The 19480-nt window shown below is 40.6% G+C and overlaps 1 protein-coding gene across 1 annotated transcript in view; it reads right to left on the minus strand.

Moving 5' to 3' along the window:
- The window catches only part of LOC138624746 (collagen alpha-1(XXV) chain), a 148812-nt gene that overhangs the window by 51643 nt on the left and 77689 nt on the right, over positions 1-19480 (minus strand). Inside the window, exons 3-5 of the mRNA XM_069705223.1 lie at positions 15885-15929; positions 12304-12311; positions 325-351 (exon numbers count right to left, since the gene is read on the minus strand). Of these exons, the coding sequence (XP_069561324.1) occupies positions 325-351; positions 12304-12311; positions 15885-15929 (80 nt within the window). The remainder of the gene's footprint in view (positions 1-324; positions 352-12303; positions 12312-15884; positions 15930-19480) is intronic.

Consider the following 19480-nt stretch of genomic DNA (forward strand, 5'->3'; position numbering starts at 1 on the left):
CTATAAATGTGATAAATTTGGAGCTCCCACTAGCAGCCAGTGCCCTTAACATTTAGAGTTGACACAGCTAGCCTCAGGAGGCAAATTTTGTTACCTTCAGAATCAGTCTAACTGCTTCCCTTCACTTCAGATTTTGCACTAAGTTAAGCTAACCAGCTGCTGACTCGAGCTCGGCCTACAGAAACTGGAGGAGAATTAATCTTTTAACACTCAACAAGAAAGTGTCAGTACTCCTCAAACATTACAGCTATTTCTTTAAGCAATTTTACAAAATATCGGATTAATAGCATGACAATAAAAATATCAGGTTATAGAATTACTCACCTTTTCACCCTTTGGACCAGGAGGACCCTATGAAGAGAGAAAAAAAAAGGATTGTTGAAACTATTACAACATAAGTAGAAAGAAAAAAAAAAAAAGACAAACTATGGTCCACGGCGGTTATTTGTAATTCTGGAGACAATCACGAGTTTTCTGGAAATGTAACAAACTGTTAAAAACCAGGGTGACCAATCATGTCAGCCAAGAAACAAACAGCTGCTAAACAAGGTGTGAACAGAGACGGCGACGACACAATCGTCTACTTTTTGACATCTCTTTCAGTTTCAGTATTTGATTAAAATCTCCTGCACAGAGTGGGAAACGGTACCTCATGCACTGTGGACAGCCGGGCTTATCTAAACATGCAATTAAAACATAAAACAGGCCCAAATCAAGTCCATGTTTACATAGAGGATCAAATCCAGCGATCTTTGACCAAGTATTGGCAAGCACATTGTAAAAATGTGCCCCGAACAGGAGGAATGTTTCTTTCTTTTCTTTTTACACAGCAGTTTTTGTGAGGCAGCTGTGCATCCAGCGTCTGTCCATCAGCAGGCGGCGCCTCCTGGGTGGGCTCTGTAAAAGATCATGGGTGAAGACGGAGATTTGACCATGGTGTGTCCATCCATAGGCAAGAGCCTAATGAGTTTGTGCTCCAATTTTTTTTATTGTAACATTCAAGTTGAAGGAAGAAGCCCAGTATGTCGGGCTCCTTTCTTTGCTCAGAGGTCGTATGTTTGGGGGGAAAAAAGCAAGTTAGTTAGTATGAGTATTTTATTAGTGACAGTGATGTGATTAACTGATCACCCACTGAGCAACAATGTTCCTGAGCCATGAAACTGAGAAAGATGTCTGTGCCAATACTAATCTTTATTTGAAATGAAAAGCTATCTGCTGGACTCAAAGTGAGAATGAGAGCAGATTTGAATCTTCCACAACAACAAACAAATCCTCAGGTAAAAGGAACAAGTTCTCTGTGTGTGTGTGTGTGTGTGTGTGTGTGTGTGTGTGTGTGTGTGTGTGTGTGTGTGTGTGTGTGTGGTGTGTGTGTGTGTGTGTGTGTGTGTGTGTGTGTGTGTGTGTGTGTGTGTGTGTGTGTGTGTGTGTGTGTGTGTGTGTGTGTGTGTGTGTGTGTGTGTGTGTGTGTGTGTGTGTGTGTGTGTGTTATTCAGTTCTAGTAATGCTGTGCAGCGGTTCCTTTTTCAGGGTTATGCTGATCAAACATGGTTTGTTTCCAGTGATATCAGACAGACATTGACACTAATCCACAGATTGGTGACATTAGGATAAGACCTGTGTTTAGATGCTGTTCCTTTGAGTGTATGGACCAGTGACCCAGAATAGCAGGCTTGTAGATAAAGTCAGGCTTCCCCTGTACTGGCACACATTAAACAGTCTAAAACTGAAATGCGTCAGAAGCAATAAGGCAGGTTTCCTCAGCCAATTTCGACCACACCACTCTGGGAAAAGACAGTTGCAGCCATGTTTCTGACAACTTGGTGCCTTTGGACGTTATTTCTGATGCTTGGTTAACGGTCCATTTTGTTTACGTATAGAAGTGCATGTGTTCCTAACTGGATCTGCAGGAGGCCTTATTTGCCTTGGTCATGAGGTTGTGAACTTGTACATCCGCTCATGCAGTGCATCATTCAATTTATTCAAATACAAAGCAAGTGTGCTCACTTCAACATGCCCAGACACAAGCCGATGGGAAACACAGCTTTAATACACACACGTACCACCACACCAGCCGTACAAACAACCACAACACACTTGTAAACATAAAATGCGCAATTATTACAATGTTTCCGATTGCGGTTCCCGAGGGAGGAATAACAGGGGCAACATTTTGGAATCAAACCTGACTTTCACATTTATAATGATGGAGAGGAGTTCCAGAGGGGCTCAATAGGTTTCCAGTGTGTTCCCCAAAATGGAAGGGAGCTAAAGGAAATCAGTGAAAGCTTTTGTGTTGTGAGGGGAAATTGCATTTGGACAACAGGAGGCTGGGCTGTTAAACGGCTGCAACAAAGAACTATATAAATATAGCTTCTTTTTTTTTTCTTTTTTGAACACAAGCCTGCTTAAAATATTATGTTTGGCACTGAAAAATGTAGTTGGCACACCAATTTACAAGGCTACATGACTGGGCTCCACAGCTTGTGTAAAATAAAATGAAAACTCTATTATATGATGTAGCACTTCAATAAATCCAGAATGTTTCATGATAAGTGCAGAAACATAATGAAATCTCATCAAATCCATGTTGGACTTCTATAATGGAGCAAAGAAGAATTTTAATATTTGTTTGCGAGCGATTACGTGAAGAAAATGGGGTCACAGTTGTTGGTTCAGGTGTTACAGCTGACTCAGTTTGACATAATTTTCATTCAAATTATAACTTCTAATTTTACACAATTAACTGAATTGGGATCAAGCGTTCAAGCTTTATCTTGTTTTTAAACGGCATCTTTTGATGATCAAAACTTTATCAATCAAATAAAAAAAAAAACACCTAGTGACACCACTTCGTAGCATTTACTGGTAGATTGTATTTGGAAGTGGTCGTCAACTTTTGACACACCTAACAGTATCTTACCCATACACTTTGTTCATTTTACTCTTCCATCTGGTCATCAAGCATGTGGAAATGATTTTGCTCCACAGTGTGCACCTGCTCATTATACGGCCCATCATTTGCACATCACTTGGAGAGACAGCGCCCGCTGGAGCATTTCCAAAAAGGTTCAAGCAAGTGCAGTGAGGGTCTTTTAAAGAGACTATTAAACAGCTCTCCTGTGAAGACTATTTCAAATGAGCCAACTGTACTACAGTAGAATTGCAGGTGTCTATTTGTCAAGCCGTCTCTGCAGCTTTGTGGTTTCAGTCTGCCCCAAGGAGGAAGTTTTGTAATCAGCACCTGTGTGTGCTTTTCAGATCTTTTTACAGCTTCTGCTCTGGCTCTATTTCAGGCAGCACTCCAGCAGATGCTCCATGGGTCATCAGGCTGCTTCTGTTTGATCAAACTTACTCAGTGTGCATCAGCAATTACTTTGGTGAACATGCTTAATCCCCTACAGTGACTTCAACACCTTTCAAATTACTTTTGTTTTGCAAAGAAATCGTTCAATGTGTTCTGAAGTACAGATCGTGTTTTTTGGAGGGCCATGTTGGAATTGTTTATCATCTCTGAGCACAGTCTTAACTCCTATTTCCTGTTTTTAGGCGAAGCTTGCAATCATATTAGGAAACATCAAAAAGTTATGAGACTGCTTATACACAGAGCACGGGAAAACATTGACCTTTATGAGTAAGTATTTTAAGTTACGTCTCTTGATCTACATCAGCGCCTGTGATACACGTTGTTATGACCACTTGTATGTGTGCATTTGCGATTTCACTATGGACTTGAGCAGAGAGCACACATCAAATTTTGTGTCACACTGAATGCATCAGAAATCCTGTGTCAATGGATCAATGTGCGAGGTGTTCCGAGTGGCAGTCACTTTTCAAGAAGGGCAGAACGTGACTGTCCAAGACCAATGAAGGTACACGAGTTAAAGAATGAAACCAGGTGGGTTTTCTTTGACATTCGCGGGTTTGTGCATCGTGAATTTGTCCCACAAGGTCAGACTTTTAATATTGACTTCTGCTGTGATGTTCTGAGGCGTCTGAGGTTAATGATAATTTCAGAGAAGACAATTTGGTTCTCCCTAATGACATTGGGCCGAGTTGCGCGAGTTTTACCCTTGGAACAACACAATTGTTGCTCCTCGCCCCCCCCCCCCCCTTACTCACCAAATTTTACTCCATGTGGCTTCTTTCTTTTCACCAAACATTAGACACACAATTTAATGTGTGCTCTCTGCTCAAGTTTCAGTAACGTGTTCAAATCGCAAATGCACACATACCAGTTGCCACAACAACGCATGTAACTCAGGTGCTGATGCTGATCAAGTGACGTAACCTGGAATACTTACTCATGAAAGTTATAGCTTCCCAATGCTCCATGCATGTCACTGTGCTGTGTTGGCGTGTACCAGAAACAGTCTCAAGACTATTTGATCACCTCTTGACAGGCGTAAATTAGCCTGTTATCTAAAATGTTGAACTATTCCTTTTTTTTTCCTTTTCTGCAGGAACTAAGAATATTGTTGCTGTAAACATGTTTGCATTTCATACAGTATTTGTTGTGCTTTGGTGTACAGAATTTGACTCTTACTGTCGGAGTTGTAGCAATTATTTCCAAGAATACCTCTTGTGTGACTTCACAAATATCAAGATGTCCTTATATGAGCTGGATGCAGTTGCCCCAAAGCTGACACACTCAATCCACTTATTGAAAATGACATATAACATTGATGGTAAGCCTCACATCTTCTGCTGCTTAATGCTGGGCAAATTCATGTCAAACTTCCATCATGAGATGATTTGTAACAGAGCATGTGCATGAACATGTGCATGATATTCTCGAGTTTATGGTGGACCACTGGATCAGGATTAAGCTTTTTTTTGAGCTTCTCATTCTGAGCCAAACCATGACCACTGTCTCCTGCAAAGGCCTGAATGAGCTCTTGCTGTGAAAAAAAAGAAGAGGAAACCCCTGTCACCTTTTAAAACAGAGCGGGGGAGAAATATGGAAAGGTCTGCAGGGAAATATAAAAAGGCAAAGTGAACTGGGGCCAAACCCACAAGCACCATGGAGAACATTGTCATTCAAATATGACAATGTAACTGACTTCACTTCATATTACAAGCAAAGAGTAAATGATGTTCAATAAAATAATCCTGGTGCTGAGGTACACTTCATGTGCCACATGCAAAGGCAATTACTAAAAAGTAAATATATTGCACAACTTTTTCTTATGTTTTGTGTTCATCTGACCTCAATTGTACAGAACTGTTCAGAAGTGTTTGTATGGTTCATCAATTATTTTGACCTTATGTTACCTTCACAGAGATTTACTGATCCCTAATTTATTATTTAGGCAACCTGTTTTTTCTCATTCCGAAGAAATTGTTCACGTGGTAGTAATATGACTAATAGGTCACATAATATATACTTTTCTGGCGTACCAAAAAACATCTCTATAGTTTTACAACAGGCTGTCTTGTGTCACATTGCTATGAATGACCCTCTCCTCCGATTGGCTGACTCTTTCCTGAGTCATGCACGCCCAGGTCAACCATGGGTTATTTTCGGTCTTGTCGTTTGCCAGCTCCACAACTAATTGACTGCTCTGTGTTTTCTTCCACATAAAGGAATGGACTGTGGATTGTGGACTGAGAGCAGACATTTGATATGAGCATGAGTTTGTGACATCACAAACTTATGGAAGCCCAAACAGCACAGTTGTTTCATACAGGCTGAGGGAATTTGTCCATGGACTGACCTCTTTCAGACTTTCACAGTATTTATAGAGCTCATACAGCTGTTTTATAATAATTTAAAAAAAAGAAAGAAAGAAAAATCTGAATTTATAAAATATGAGACTTTTAAAAATGATAGAAATCTTTTTCTGATTTCAAATTAATACGTTGTCGCTACTAATATTTAGCCCGAATAGATTTTTTATAATAGTCTATGTATGTGTCGTATGTCTTATCTTTAATATCTGCAATTTTGGTGTTTGGATATACTTTATCATTCTAAATGTGGGCCCGGTCTGGAATAAAGACCATTAATTCAGTGACTGATTAAACACACAAATTGGCTATTTTCATTGATGTTTGCAAAATAATTAATTTTCAATAAACATAGATTGTTTGACCTGTCACTATTCAGGCAGTACACACTCCAACCCACAAGCTGAAAAGCACCTCACTTTTATCAGCCTGATTTCAAATTGTCTTGCATAGAAGTCAAGACACTGAATATCCATTCTTCACATTCCTACTCTCCTATAATTTACTTAAAGCCTGATGGATGAAAGCTTGACAGTGCTCGCCTCACTGTGCAACACAAGGCGAGGAGCTGGCACACGGCCACAGCTATAGCTGTTGTTGACATGAGTGAAATCATTCTTGTGGGTTTGGCTGCGAGCTGCTTGTACAATCTCGTGAAGCGATCTACATAATCCAACATGATGCAAAAAGTCGGCGGCGGGGGATCTGCATGTAACCTCTGTCTGGACTCAGATGTATTAGTTTTCATCACAGTGACCTGTTAAACTTATCGAGGTCCAGCGAATCAATCCATCAAACCGAGCTCATATCCTCTCTGTAGAAGCCGGGCCAACAGGCCTGGCAGCAGTTGCCGGCCGGCCACATGGATCCAATCATCTCACCCTGGCCTGGAGCACTGGCATCTCTGAGAGCGCAGGCCAACAACTACCGCTTTTACAACCTCTTCTTTACAGGCATATGGCACTCTCACACAACTACACAATATTAATAAACATGTGTGTACACAGGAAGCTAAGCGAAGCAATCCTCCAGGCACCAAGTGTTGACAGGGAATGACTAAGTGAAAAGGGGGCAGGTGAGGAGTGCTGCTCACCACCGAGTGGGAAGACAGCCAAAGTAAAGTGTTTGAAAGGACTAAGACCTGACTGACACACTTCACACAGCAAAGTGACGCATCATGTTTGTCATACAGTGAAAATAAGAGGTCTTTGGTCTCACAAAAATTGGAATCCAGTTTAACCTGGCTGATTTAAAGGAATAATTCAACATTTTGGGAAGAAGAGAAGATTGATATCACTCTACTTTTGCAGTAGGCTAACTACAGCCAGCAGAGAATTAGCTGTCGATATAGCTGGTACAGCAATCCTGGCTGTCATAAGGCAACAAGACCTGTCTTCCGGCACAACTAAAGCTCACTAGTTAACACGTTACATTTTGCTTGTTTAATCGGTACGAAAACTAAATAAATAATCCAGCACAGATAGTCCAGGAATGCCACAAATTGTCGCTGTAGCTTCAGATTTACCGTACATGACAATACTATACATTTTCTCTTCTAGCTCTCAGCCAGCAAGCGAAAAGGCATTATTCCCACTGCTGAACTCCTCCTTCAAAGACTACCATGTACGAGTAACGACGTGTTTTAAAAGTGATTACTTTTGGGCATGGAAGGAAAATAATGTTGCATTCATGCTGCCACAATATTTCATATTTGCTCTCTGCCCAGAAAATATCCCATTTGGAAACACAAATACAATCAAATTCACCATTTCAATAGTGGAAATACTATTGAGGCCATGGCAAAATGCACACTTAACCATTTGCAGCTAAGAGCTTGCTGTGTGCACCATTTGTATTGAAATCAGCAGTCCTCAGTTTGCATAAACCTGCAGCACAGTGAAAAATATCCAGTGAAAACATATCGAAATGTACACCTCCATCTGTTAGTTCTGCATGGGGACCTTCAATCATATTACCGTGGGCCACAGGGGAACTTTTCTTCAAGGCGGGAAAACAAATGGAGGACAGGGATGTGAGTAATCAAGAGCAGAATGGGCAGGAATGGATGACCACAAGTGGCTGGTGCTCGTCGGGGGAATCTGGACGCAGAGGTTAGGCAGGGATAGGAAAACCACACTGGAAAACTGACTTGGGAATGGCATCTGGTTCCCATATCCACAGTGTATCACAATTAGCCCGACATAAAATGACTTTAATGTGTGTATGTGTTTGTGAGTGTGTGTGTGTGTGTGTGTCTGCTTGTTGTTATGTGTTGGATGTTCTTGTGGGAGCAGGGACTCTGTGAACTGAGGAAACTGAAACTGATAGTGCAACTGGTCGTTTGTGTGTGTGTGTGTTGTGTAAGTGCAAGATGAAAATCAAACATGGAGGGGATTCTGTGCTGGGGAGGGTCTCATCATTCCTGAGGAGGGAGACATTTAAACAGCTTGAACACAAATTGTAGGCATAAAAAGCCAAACATCGAAGCCAAATGTTTCCCCGAGCAATACGTAAGCAGATTTTCTGACCCACAGAATTCTTGTCGTGGATATGAAATGTTGAATAACGGACAATGTTCCAGTTGGAAAAGTATTCCTTTCACTTCTTCTGCTGATTCGATTAGAACCACATACTGGCTGCTCTACATTTCTCATCATGCGATGTGTGCTGGAGGAAAATTCCTTTCAATCACAAAGCTGTCAAGTTTTTTTCTTAAAGCTGCGAGCATCACTTCCCTGCTGTGCCAATTCTCCTACCACGCTAAGGTAGTGACAGTCACTTTTCCCTGTGAGTATTCAGCCTGCTCATCCAGCCAAGGTACACTGCTGACTGCTCCAAATCCCGGTGTGGAAACCTCAGGGTTGGCCCGACTGCTGCCTATCATCATTTGCTGACAAACAAGTGCTGCTGATGGGCACGGCGTGAGCAGAGGACTGACATCTAAAAGGTCAAACTCTTAATATTGTCACATCCAGTGCCAGTAGGCTTCTTCAGGCACCGCTGCCCTTATGAGGCCATGTAAACGCTGTCATGTCAAATAGATTCACATTCAGCTCTCGGCTTCTTCAGTGCCAAAGCCTGTGTGTGTGTGTGTGTGTGTGTGTGTGCTCTTCTCTCATGTTGTGTCTGTTAATGGGCTTTCCCTGTTCCAACAATTTCAACTTTGCAACGTAGCAAAAAAGTGTAAATGAACACAACTTGCAAACATGCAGGGCCTCCTTCAAACTTAAGCTTGAGGTTCAATTTAACCAAACTGCCACCTTTCTCTTCTGCAGGGCAGACATGATCAAAGTCCAGCTGGAATATGTTTTATTAACAGGTGTGGAGCTTCAGTGCATATCAGATGTGGATTGAAGGCGCCTGGGCTCCTCTGCTTCACCCCCACATTGCCTCTAATCCCAGCTGCATAATTCATACGCTGTGACAGATCACACTCAACCTGCATTGCTGGAGTGTCAGCTGATGAAGCAGGGAGGTGGAAACTACAGATACTGAAACAAACAGTTAGTTACCTCTGCTAGGATGAATGAACTCTCGCAAGGCCTCCTCTGCTGCACTGTATAACTGGCTTGGCACAAGATTCCAGTGTGGTGCAGAGACATGCTTTGTGGGCTGAGGTGGGTTTGATATTTCCAGCATTGTATCATTTCAAAATATTTCCCCTTCCTTCTGACCAGATTTCAAAGCAAGCGAGTTTCTCTCTCCGTCTGTATAATTTTAATTTAGTATGGCATTCAGTCTGCGCTACAAAAGTACCGTGGTGTTGGTGGGTACTCGAGTGCAGCTTCAGGGATGGTGTTTTATGCTTGATTGGTGCTAAATGGTGTGCACACACAGTGGAGGGTGCTTGAGGTTGATGTTTTGACATGAACTACCCTCAGAGTTGCAGAAAGATGAGAAAGGAAGATACAATTTTTTTATTTTTTTATTTTTTTTAAGTAGCGAAGACATGATAATTTTGCCTCAGCTGTCATTTCAAAGACTTAACAAACCTTTATGCGCAGTAAAAAAAAAAGAAAATTCCTACAGTTTCAGTGGAAGGAGAGGCAAAATACTCTTCATGTAACTGCTCACCTCAACCCATATCTGTAACACGTCTCCATTCATATTTTTCCAATGTGTGGAGAACAAGAGATATCCAACAAAACTTGGCTAGACAAGTGACATTGTGATGCAAAATTGACAAACGCTCGAGGAGACGAAAAAGAAGGGAAATCAAAACAAAGTAAATCCCTTTTCCAAGTCTAAAAGACAATCACGAGACGCCAATGAGGATCCCTCCTGATGAGTTTTGATTGAGGAGACTTATTCTCTTCTCTGTCTGTGCAACCACAGGTCCCTGTCCCGTCATCAGCGGCTGAGAAACGAATAAGTCACTTGAGATCTTTGATGACTTCTGCAGGGGTTGGTGTGTTTGGCTCAGAGGGCTGTGTATAATTCATGCAGAGTTCCCAGACTTATAGAGGGGGCTGCTGAATATTCATAGCGATGTTGTTCCCTGCCATCCCCTGGGTGGGCACACCAAATGAAAAACCACGAGATCACTCCGTACTGTCTCTTCTTTAAAAACTGGCATGGGATGTTTTATTTCAGAAACAGATTTGGTGAGCATTGGCTGAGTCACTGTTCGATCACTGCATTTTTTAAGACTTGCCTGTTTTTTAAAAATACGATCAGGCACCCAGACAGTTCATTTGTTCGACGCTGTAAATTATAGTCTCTGGCGTTCTGTGCAAAGTTAAAAGTAGGACCCCTACAAACATTTCCAGCAACTTTGTGCGACCAATAATGACATCATCAGAGGGTGACCTGCTGACCACAACTGGAACATTGTCAGGTACTTATGTGCTGGATTTACTACGTCTCACCCAAAGGACCAATGCCACAAGTACTTAAAAACAGGTATCCCATACATTTACTGGCAAGTCCAACTTCTCCTAAACATTTCAGACACACTTCTTGAACTTCAGTCCACTCCTGAGACATCACACAGTATGATTTTATTTGTCAGATGTAAGGGCTGACGAGAGAGACTGAGAAGCAAGACCACCTGTACTTACTTATGTCCCAGAGCCCCAGGAGCGAGTGTCTGAGAAGGCTCAGAGGATTAACTTACGACTTTTACAGCTCAGTCGGCACACGCTATTATACCTGTTCAATCACACTTGCCTCTGGACTATAAAAACAAAAAACTAGCACACACACACACACATGTACACACACACAGTGCCAGCTTGACCCGGTTATACAGCAAACTGTCACAAGCCCTGAAGCTTATGTATGTATGTATGTGTTTCTCTTCATCTTCAGGGAAACTGAAGTTTTCCATCTGTTAAAAGGAGTGAATCTGTGATCACCCAGCAGTGTAATGAGGTGAGATAATCTCTCCGGGTTCAGGGAGCTGGCAGGGATGGATGCTGGTAGCAAGAATATTACAAACCAGACTGGCCAGATGACAGAGACAAGGGTCCATATTAGAGGGAGGCAGTGATGAAGAGATTATTTTAATAATACATTCGGACAATGTGGTGCAACTGAGATTTCTGCCATACTGAGTCTTTTACATCAATGGGAAAAATAAAATTGTATATTTTGCATGTTTGTTTGGTTTTTCCATTGTTGACTTATTCACTGTTCTATTTTTATTGCATTAGTCTTAAAGTCTAGCGAGGCATTTTGGGGAAAGCACTCCCAAATTGCTTGCCATAAATTAGATTAGAAAAATTGAGAGCAAAATTTCAGAGCAAAATTTTTTAAAAGGTCACATTCAGATTTATTTTTGATTATAAAACATGTCTCTGTGCTACATGGAAGAATCAGAATCAGACAATCAAATAAAGATGGTCACTGATATCAACGCACCTTAAAGACACAAAGCAGCTTGTTGTTGGGAGAGCTCCAGAGAGAAGTTACAAAGAGGAGATACAATACTGAAAGGGTTTTTGGTACTTAAAAGCACAAAACTATCTTCATTTCAATATCAAGAATGGCAATAAAACACAAAGTGTTAAATATGAGAGCTTGAAGTTACAGTGAGCAGCTGATAAGTGCAACTCAGTACAAAGACTGAAAACGGAGTGAAACAGTTCCCCACCAACATCCAACACTCGAACAAATGTTATACCTGATTTTTTTTAATCGATATAAAAAGTGAAGGGTTATGCCCACGACTATTTCTTGACTCCCTGGAGTCTCTGCACTGGTTGCCTGGCAACATCCCACAGACAATAAGACTCAAGGTAAATTTAGCAAACAGACATGAGAGTGCTTATCGATCTTCTTGTCCTACTCAAAGGAAGAAAGTGGAGGAGGTAATTTCCAAAAATGTAAGAGCTTCTTTCATGTGACCTTGTGTCATTCTGACAGTTTTTCTTCTTTCATGTAAATTGCTTGTGACTTCTAACAGTGCATATACAGCTCGCATACATACTCGCTGGACTGACTCACCTTGTATGCAATTACATGTGTCACAGTCTCTAATTGTATACCCTATACTGCAGCATCTTGTACTGTTGCTAGGTTGTTTTTACCTTCATGTGGCTATCACAGAAGAAGACGTGAAGCAGGCATACTTACAGGAGGTCCTGGAAGAGAGAGGAAAGAAAATACATGGTTAGTGTGTTTTCAGTCAGCAATCTAACAGACAGAGAACATCCATATTCCACTGAAACCAAATATACAAATAACTAAAATAGAAAATCCACCTCTTCGGAAAGAAACATTTCACAAAGATGCATGTCTGCCATCTGCTGAACAGACAGACATGTTCTTTTGACTCCAACACCCCACTAGTCTTTATACCTAAAGTAGGGAACAAAAGACCTGACAAAAGATTCCTATCTATTTTCCATGCAGTTGGCCAAACAATAGCCACCAGACCTGGCGATCACATTTTACATTTGTAAGTGGCTCTGATTTCACTACTACAAGGGGTTGCGCGCTTGTTAAAAAAAAAATATATATCCCCCCACGTTTTTGTGAGGTGACACTCGTCTTTTTCCCAATTACTGCTGCTCAAAGGACTGTGTGCCAGCACACTGCAGGGCTCCCCAGAACCCTGCAAATCATTTTAGGTCTTTAGGTTTTTATTAAAAAAAAAAAAAAAAAAAAAAAAAAAAAAAAAAAAGGTACCCAGCTGCTTCAACCCTGAAAAAAAAAAAAAAAAAAAAAACGATTTTTTTTTTTTTTTTTCTTTACAAGTCTTATGTCCTTGAACTATTCTTCTTCATGACCAGTACAAATCGCTCCTACAGCTGGGGCATTCAAGGAGCCGTGTGTTTGAGGCTCATTGGGCTGCACTTCTGTAGCATTGTTTTATGGATGGTTGAGTTACAGTAGACCACTTAGGTTTTAATAAACCTGCTCCGGTGCGTGCTTTTTTGACATGTCCCACTGTGTCGAATGGCTCAGTACAGGTTTTTCAACTAGCAATTAGGATAACTCAAAGGCAAAATGTGATAAAAGGGTACAATTTCCTGAAAAGCACATAACAGGCAACTCAAAGGTTTGGGCGGTTTCAACTATTATAACATCTTGAAAGCCTATGTTAAACCAAAAAAACCAGTATTATGCAGTATAATTCTTGTAAAATGAAGTTATTGTAGAGCATCATCAAAGCTCCATTGGGCTTTCAAAATCCCTTTTTTCCACAAGATTAATTGTGGAGAAAGGCTGCATTTGCTCATACTTGACACTGATGCACCACTGAAATTGCTGAAGCGGCTCAATTGGAGCATCAATTCCTCCTTTAGTGAGTGCAGGTACCTGAGTAACAAGTCTTGATTATTCACATAGGGAAAATATGTGAGGAAACTTCGAACCCTTTCCAGCATTGACCACCTGCAAGAACAGTCTGAGACTGGCTTTCACTGCCACAAAACTGTTTTCATCCTAAACTGTCATGCCACACTTTTCCTTTCCATATGTTACCGGTAAACAAACAAGTGACCCTAATGAAGTATTCCATTCATTTCTGATGCATAGGTAAACATCACGGTGTCTTTTTCCTATTTGTTCGTTCTACCAGTTGCAGCCAAGAGGTGGGCGAAAGATTCCTCCTGCCTTTGCAGATGAGTAAACTTGCAAAACACCTGACGGTGAATTTGTGGGAAACTCACAGCGGCTTAGTTACTTTTGGTTAAAGTGAATCATGAATTAAATATGTTTCCCTTCAACATCCACCAGTGTTGAGAACTGAAAAGAGGGAAATTGGATTTGCAGAAGGCTTACAGTGCAGAATTCTGTATGCCTGAACCCATCAAGGACTGAAATTTTCAGTGGTATAAATAATGTCTCCTAAATGTTTTTTCAGTCTTTCTCCCATGAAATGGCACACAGTTGGACAGAGGATTCCAGTAATGCAGCATGGTGCCAGCATACGTTGTCTTGAGTGTTTATGGGTTTCAGACTGAATCTTTTCCACTTTTTAAGCTTGCTAAAAAACCTCAGCTGTGAATTTAATACAAAATTACTGAGCTATAATTAATGTTAATATGAAGAATTACACTTCGAGTGGCAATACCAACAATGACATTTTCTATACAAAAACTTCTCAAGCTTTGCTTTTATAAAACCTTGAAATGCCTTGAAAACTGTTGCTGTGAACATGTAGATAAAAAGATGGTCTGTATATTGCTTAAATCTGTCTTCTGACGGCATGCGTCATCCTGCTTGGTACTGTAATCTGGGCTATTATATAGAATGGTAAAGCCTGTCATTGTAATTGTTCTCTATTGTCTACCTTTAATAGTCCACTGAATACCTCCAGTCCACACATCAAGAGTAAGTATGATTGTTTGCTGGTTTCCAATTGATTTGTCAAGAGGGAGCTATTCACGTTATCCATATTCGCTCTGGTTGAACAGAGGACAGAAAGAAAATTGTCTGCGTACAATGGTGCCGTTTGAAACAAGCTGGCATGGTGGATGTTTATTGGAAAGTTAGTCACTGAATAAACAAAGCCTGGCTTTCAGATCGGCAGCCAACCAGAACATTGAACTGTTGTTTGTCTGTCATTTGATTTCCCTTTTTTTTTTTAAACTCTTCCCTGGATTTCAAATTGCACACTGGATCGATTCAGTATTACGTAAATCAGAAAAAGAGGAAACACGGAGGTCCACACCACATTTATCTACATCTCAAAATGCAGAAAATGACCTCAAACAGGATCGTACATTAAATTGCCAAAATAAAAAATGAAGGAAGTAATATAATTTTCAAATTGCAGACCTAATCTGATCTGATGTCCTGTGACTTTAAAAAGTAGTGTCTGGATGTGGCGGTGAAACCAGCAGTGTGGTTTTTCCCCCCCTTACAAACAGTTTGTTTCTCAGGCTGTGAAACCAAACCGCTCCCTTATTACTCTTCTCACTAAAGCTCAGGACCGTGCTTCGCCCTGTCTCTCTAATTTCTTTTTACAAGGGCAATACTTCAGTTCCAAAGCGTTCGCTGTGCTCTACTGCACTGTCCCTGTATAGTGTGCTGACACACTCCAGAACCCATTATCACTTTTGCTATCAGGTGAGCGGAGTGTGGATGCAGCTCTCTGCCAAGTACAGTACATGGTCTCACTGTGAATTCAATTTGTGGCGACACTTTCCGCCGGTGGGAGCGTCACTGCACGGCATGTTCTTTTCCGAGATACCCGAGGCCTCGGCTGGGCCAAACTTATTGAGTCAGCTCAGGAGAGAGAGTGTGTGGGAGGAGGGAGGGGAGATTGGAGATGCTGAATACATTACGACAACTTGTTGCTGAGTTTGTGGAGGCCAACAAGCGTGGGTTATTATACATAGTGAAGCTGAAAATAAGTACATCATGTCTGGAATCAGGACTGGAGTGTCTCGAAGTTTAGACACGGACGTCATCAGCTTCAACAAGTCTGGGCATCACTTTTATTTTCTCATACTGCACTTTCAGTTTTACTGTGAAAATCTGGTGTTTCTATGGGGACTGAAGTTCAAACAATTCAAGTGAACACTGAAACCACCAGGCCACAAATTACACATCTATAACCTATTTTGGCCTCCAAAGATATACAGTGTACTTTTACATATTGTAAGCGCAGTATGATTTGCTGATGTCCTACTGAATTATTCCTTAAACGTTTCTGGATTGAGACTACTGTGATCTATGATCCAAATACACACAAATGTACATACCAGGTTCTCCGTTGCGGCCTCTTCTTCCTCGCTTTCCCGGAGGTCCTGCAAAAAGGAAAAATATAATACATTTTATTCTGTGATTTAATTGTCTTTTTGTTTGTATAAATGTCATATTCTTCAAGTATTCTCACAGTCAATCAGGATGAGCAATAACCACAGCAATATATTGTATTTGGACAGAAAACACATACAAATCTCAATGTTAATAAGTATTTAGACAAAAGCTGATGGGGAAGAAGGAGAGACACATAAATAAACAAAAGTGTGTTTTATGCTATCATCTCTATTTCTTAATTCCCCCCCCCCAAACTTTCCTTTCAGCACAGATGCCCTGGCTTTTAATTTGTTTATCTAGTTGGCGTTTTCCTGTTTGCCATTTTCCTGTCAATACTGCTAAAGCTCAGCTGGAGGAATAAAACAATTACACACTTTACCAGGTTTTATGTGTTGAAAAATTGACTGGGTCATATTGTATGCAGGTAGTCCCCCGGAAAAAAACAAAAAACAAATTTAAAAAAAACGGTTGTTGGGAGCACCTAAAAAAAAAAAGAAGACCTTGAAGGACTACTTGCAGTGTCTTCCTACATTTGGCAGCTCAAACTGCTTGTTAACTGGCATTTTGTTCTGTTTTTTTCCAAAACCTGGGTGAGTCTATGACTTTGATACTAGAATAGTTGAGCTCTATTGATAGATATCTGGGTATAGTATTATGAAGTGACCAAACAATTTAATAGGTATTTTCTAAAAAGGGAAATTTTACTTTCAAGGAAGAATTTCACTGCTGGAAAGCAAGTTCTGTCCTAAAACAAGACAGTCTATGTAGTGGAAAGTTGCAACTATTTGGTTAAGTTGGTGGTCAATAACCAAAAATCTAGGTCACACGAGAACCCATATTGTCAGGCTTCAAGTTCAGTCTGTAATTTGAAGTAGAGCCTGGATTCTGCAAAAGTCATCTGATGACATTTTGCAAGCAAATGAACAGGGAGATCTCAACACAGGCAACAGGTATGATAAACTTCATTATGATATTTTTCCCATTTTAGAACAAGAAAGCCTGTTGAACATTGGGCAAGTCACCCTTTAAAGAAGCTGCCAGGATCAAAAGCTTGGAAATCAACAGAACAGAGTGTGACAATCTTCTCTGTCTGGTTCTGTATCGGAGAAAATATCCAGATAGGCAGCAATAATACATTGAAGAGTTATTACGTAAATCGTTTTGAAACCTCTTTTGACCTACAGTCAATCAAAGAACTGCATTTTTCAGATAACTATGTTTATGTAATGGAGTTGTTGAACGTTTCTGTACACACTGCACAGCTCAATATTCAACGCCAACATTTCTCCGACATATTACTCTGAGGCTGGGATCTTGTCAGCAGCTAAAACACAAGACTAAAAATACAAAACAATCACACAGATAAATTTTTATTAATAAAATATCTGTACTCAAACCCAGCCTCAACAAAATCCTCCTCCCTCCTCTCCTTAATATTTGAGCATTTCTTTCCTGTCTGTATTTGCGAAGCCTCCTGCACTCTACAACATCCCTCTTTGTGTACACACCCCCTCTCTAAGTAAAGGGAATAAAAGTAAAAACGTGAAGAGCAAAATAAAAATAATAATCCCGTTTACACAGTGTCTGGTTGATTTCTGACATTCCAGATGTGTTACTGGGGTGCAAAATGCAGGATTATGTTGCCCAACTCTTTGTATGATGCTAAGTCCTCAATTTGATCCCACTGTTTGGCTCGGCTTCAGCCTCCAAACTCGGCTCCTTTTGAACAGCTTCCAGGATCGTGTCAGACGCTGCCAGTGAAGGGTCCAGGCACAGTTTAAAGTATGAAACCACAGGTGGAGTTTGACTCTCACTTTACTATGGTTCACTTCAACCCTGCTTTCTCCATACGTTTGTTTTTTAAGGTCTTAAAAACAGAAGGGGGTTTACTGCACTTGGCAGACACTTCATTATTGCTCACTTTGAAATGACACTTGACACCTCTGAGAGGAATCTTTTTCTATGACGATACGACATCCTCCTGATTTCGGTGGTATATTTTTTGACAGCTGCTGAGAAAACATTCCCCACATGGGAGCTGGTGGTTCAGACCAAATACCCTACATTATTTTCAGATCTCATCATGACTCACAAACTTCATCAAAATATTTTTCATTTTGATTATCGACAGTAAGGAGAGATCGCCATACAACCCACATTCTACCGGTAACATTGAGACTTCTGAATGCCAACAACAATATTTCAGTTAATGAAACACAAATGAAAGAATAACTTAATGTCTATAAGGGCCAGTCAAAACAGCTTTTCAGATGTATTAACATTTCCTAAAGACAAAAAAAAGTGACCCAGACCTCTGATCATAAATGAAATCAACAGAGCTCAAACTGGATCCTGCATGGAGTGATGAGGGCAAAACATCATTCTTGGTTAAAAACATTGTACTGGCCTGCTGTTTTCTCACAGTATCCTAAGCTCGGTTATGGAACAATGGTTTCGCGAAAAAATGTGGCCGGGATTTTCATGATGAGGGTCAGTAACTGTGAACAATCTGTTGAAACCTTTTCAACAGCTTTTGAGTCTGCGAGTGAAATAAATAAAAGTGAATTTTATGTTCGTTCAAATGTTTGGTCAGACAAAGATTTTGGTCAGACGTAACTAAATGGATCCCGTGGTGTTGTGTATTGTGTTTTTACGCTGTGTTATTTGGTGGCTTTTGTATTTTAGAACGTAAGCAGCAGTGAACCACTTTATAATGCAACACTGGAGCTAAAAGGCATCAATAAAAGTGCGGTTTGGCTTCGTTTTCTCAGCTCTGCTAGCAGTGTTTCTCGATGGATGGCAACGTCAATCAGCCGGTCAGTCTGCAAATTTGGTCCAGACTGAAATATCTAGACGACTATCGGATGAACTGTCGTGACATTTTGTACAGGCAGATATGGGTAATGGCTCTGGTGATCCCTTGACATTTAATCTTGTACATTTTTGTGTTTTAGAAAACAACTCTTACAATGATGTCACTCACAGGCTGACCAGTAACTTTGGGGATCTCTTAACTCGTCATGTAACCCATCAGCAGGGAATGTTGCTTAATTTGCCCACAACTTTCCAAATATCTGCAAAAGTAACAACTGAAGTTCAGCTTAACTTTATGATATCTTGCTAACAGTATAAACTGTGATGGCCACGGTAAAAACATTGATTGTTGAGATGTCCGCATGTTGCATTCAACTCAAGTCTCCCCTCTGCCTCAGTGCTGTCTCATTAGTTGCAAGCATGGCTCAGTACAAAGTTGGATGAAAGCAGTAAATATCAGCAGCTACAGCCAACTTTGAGTTACGTTTACATAAGGACTACAGGATCCTGTCAATTTTAACCCATATGTAAGACTGTCATATTGTTGTCATTCATGTGAGGGCAGTGATCTTTATTTGTAATCTTCATCACTTAAACTTGATACACTGCTCAAATACAATGACTCGTTTAACGTCTCCAAAGTCGTCATTAATCTGATGGTTATACATTGTGACGTGAATGGTACCAAGTTAGCCGTCAGAGCAGCATGAAACCATCAGCACAA

This window comes from Brachyistius frenatus, unplaced genomic scaffold (assembly GCF_029030835.1).
Source record: "Brachyistius frenatus isolate BFR_SWC_R1_liver_20210118 unplaced genomic scaffold, ASM2903083v1 Contig_54, whole genome shotgun sequence".
Classification (NCBI taxonomy): Eukaryota; Metazoa; Chordata; class Actinopteri; family Embiotocidae; genus Brachyistius; species Brachyistius frenatus.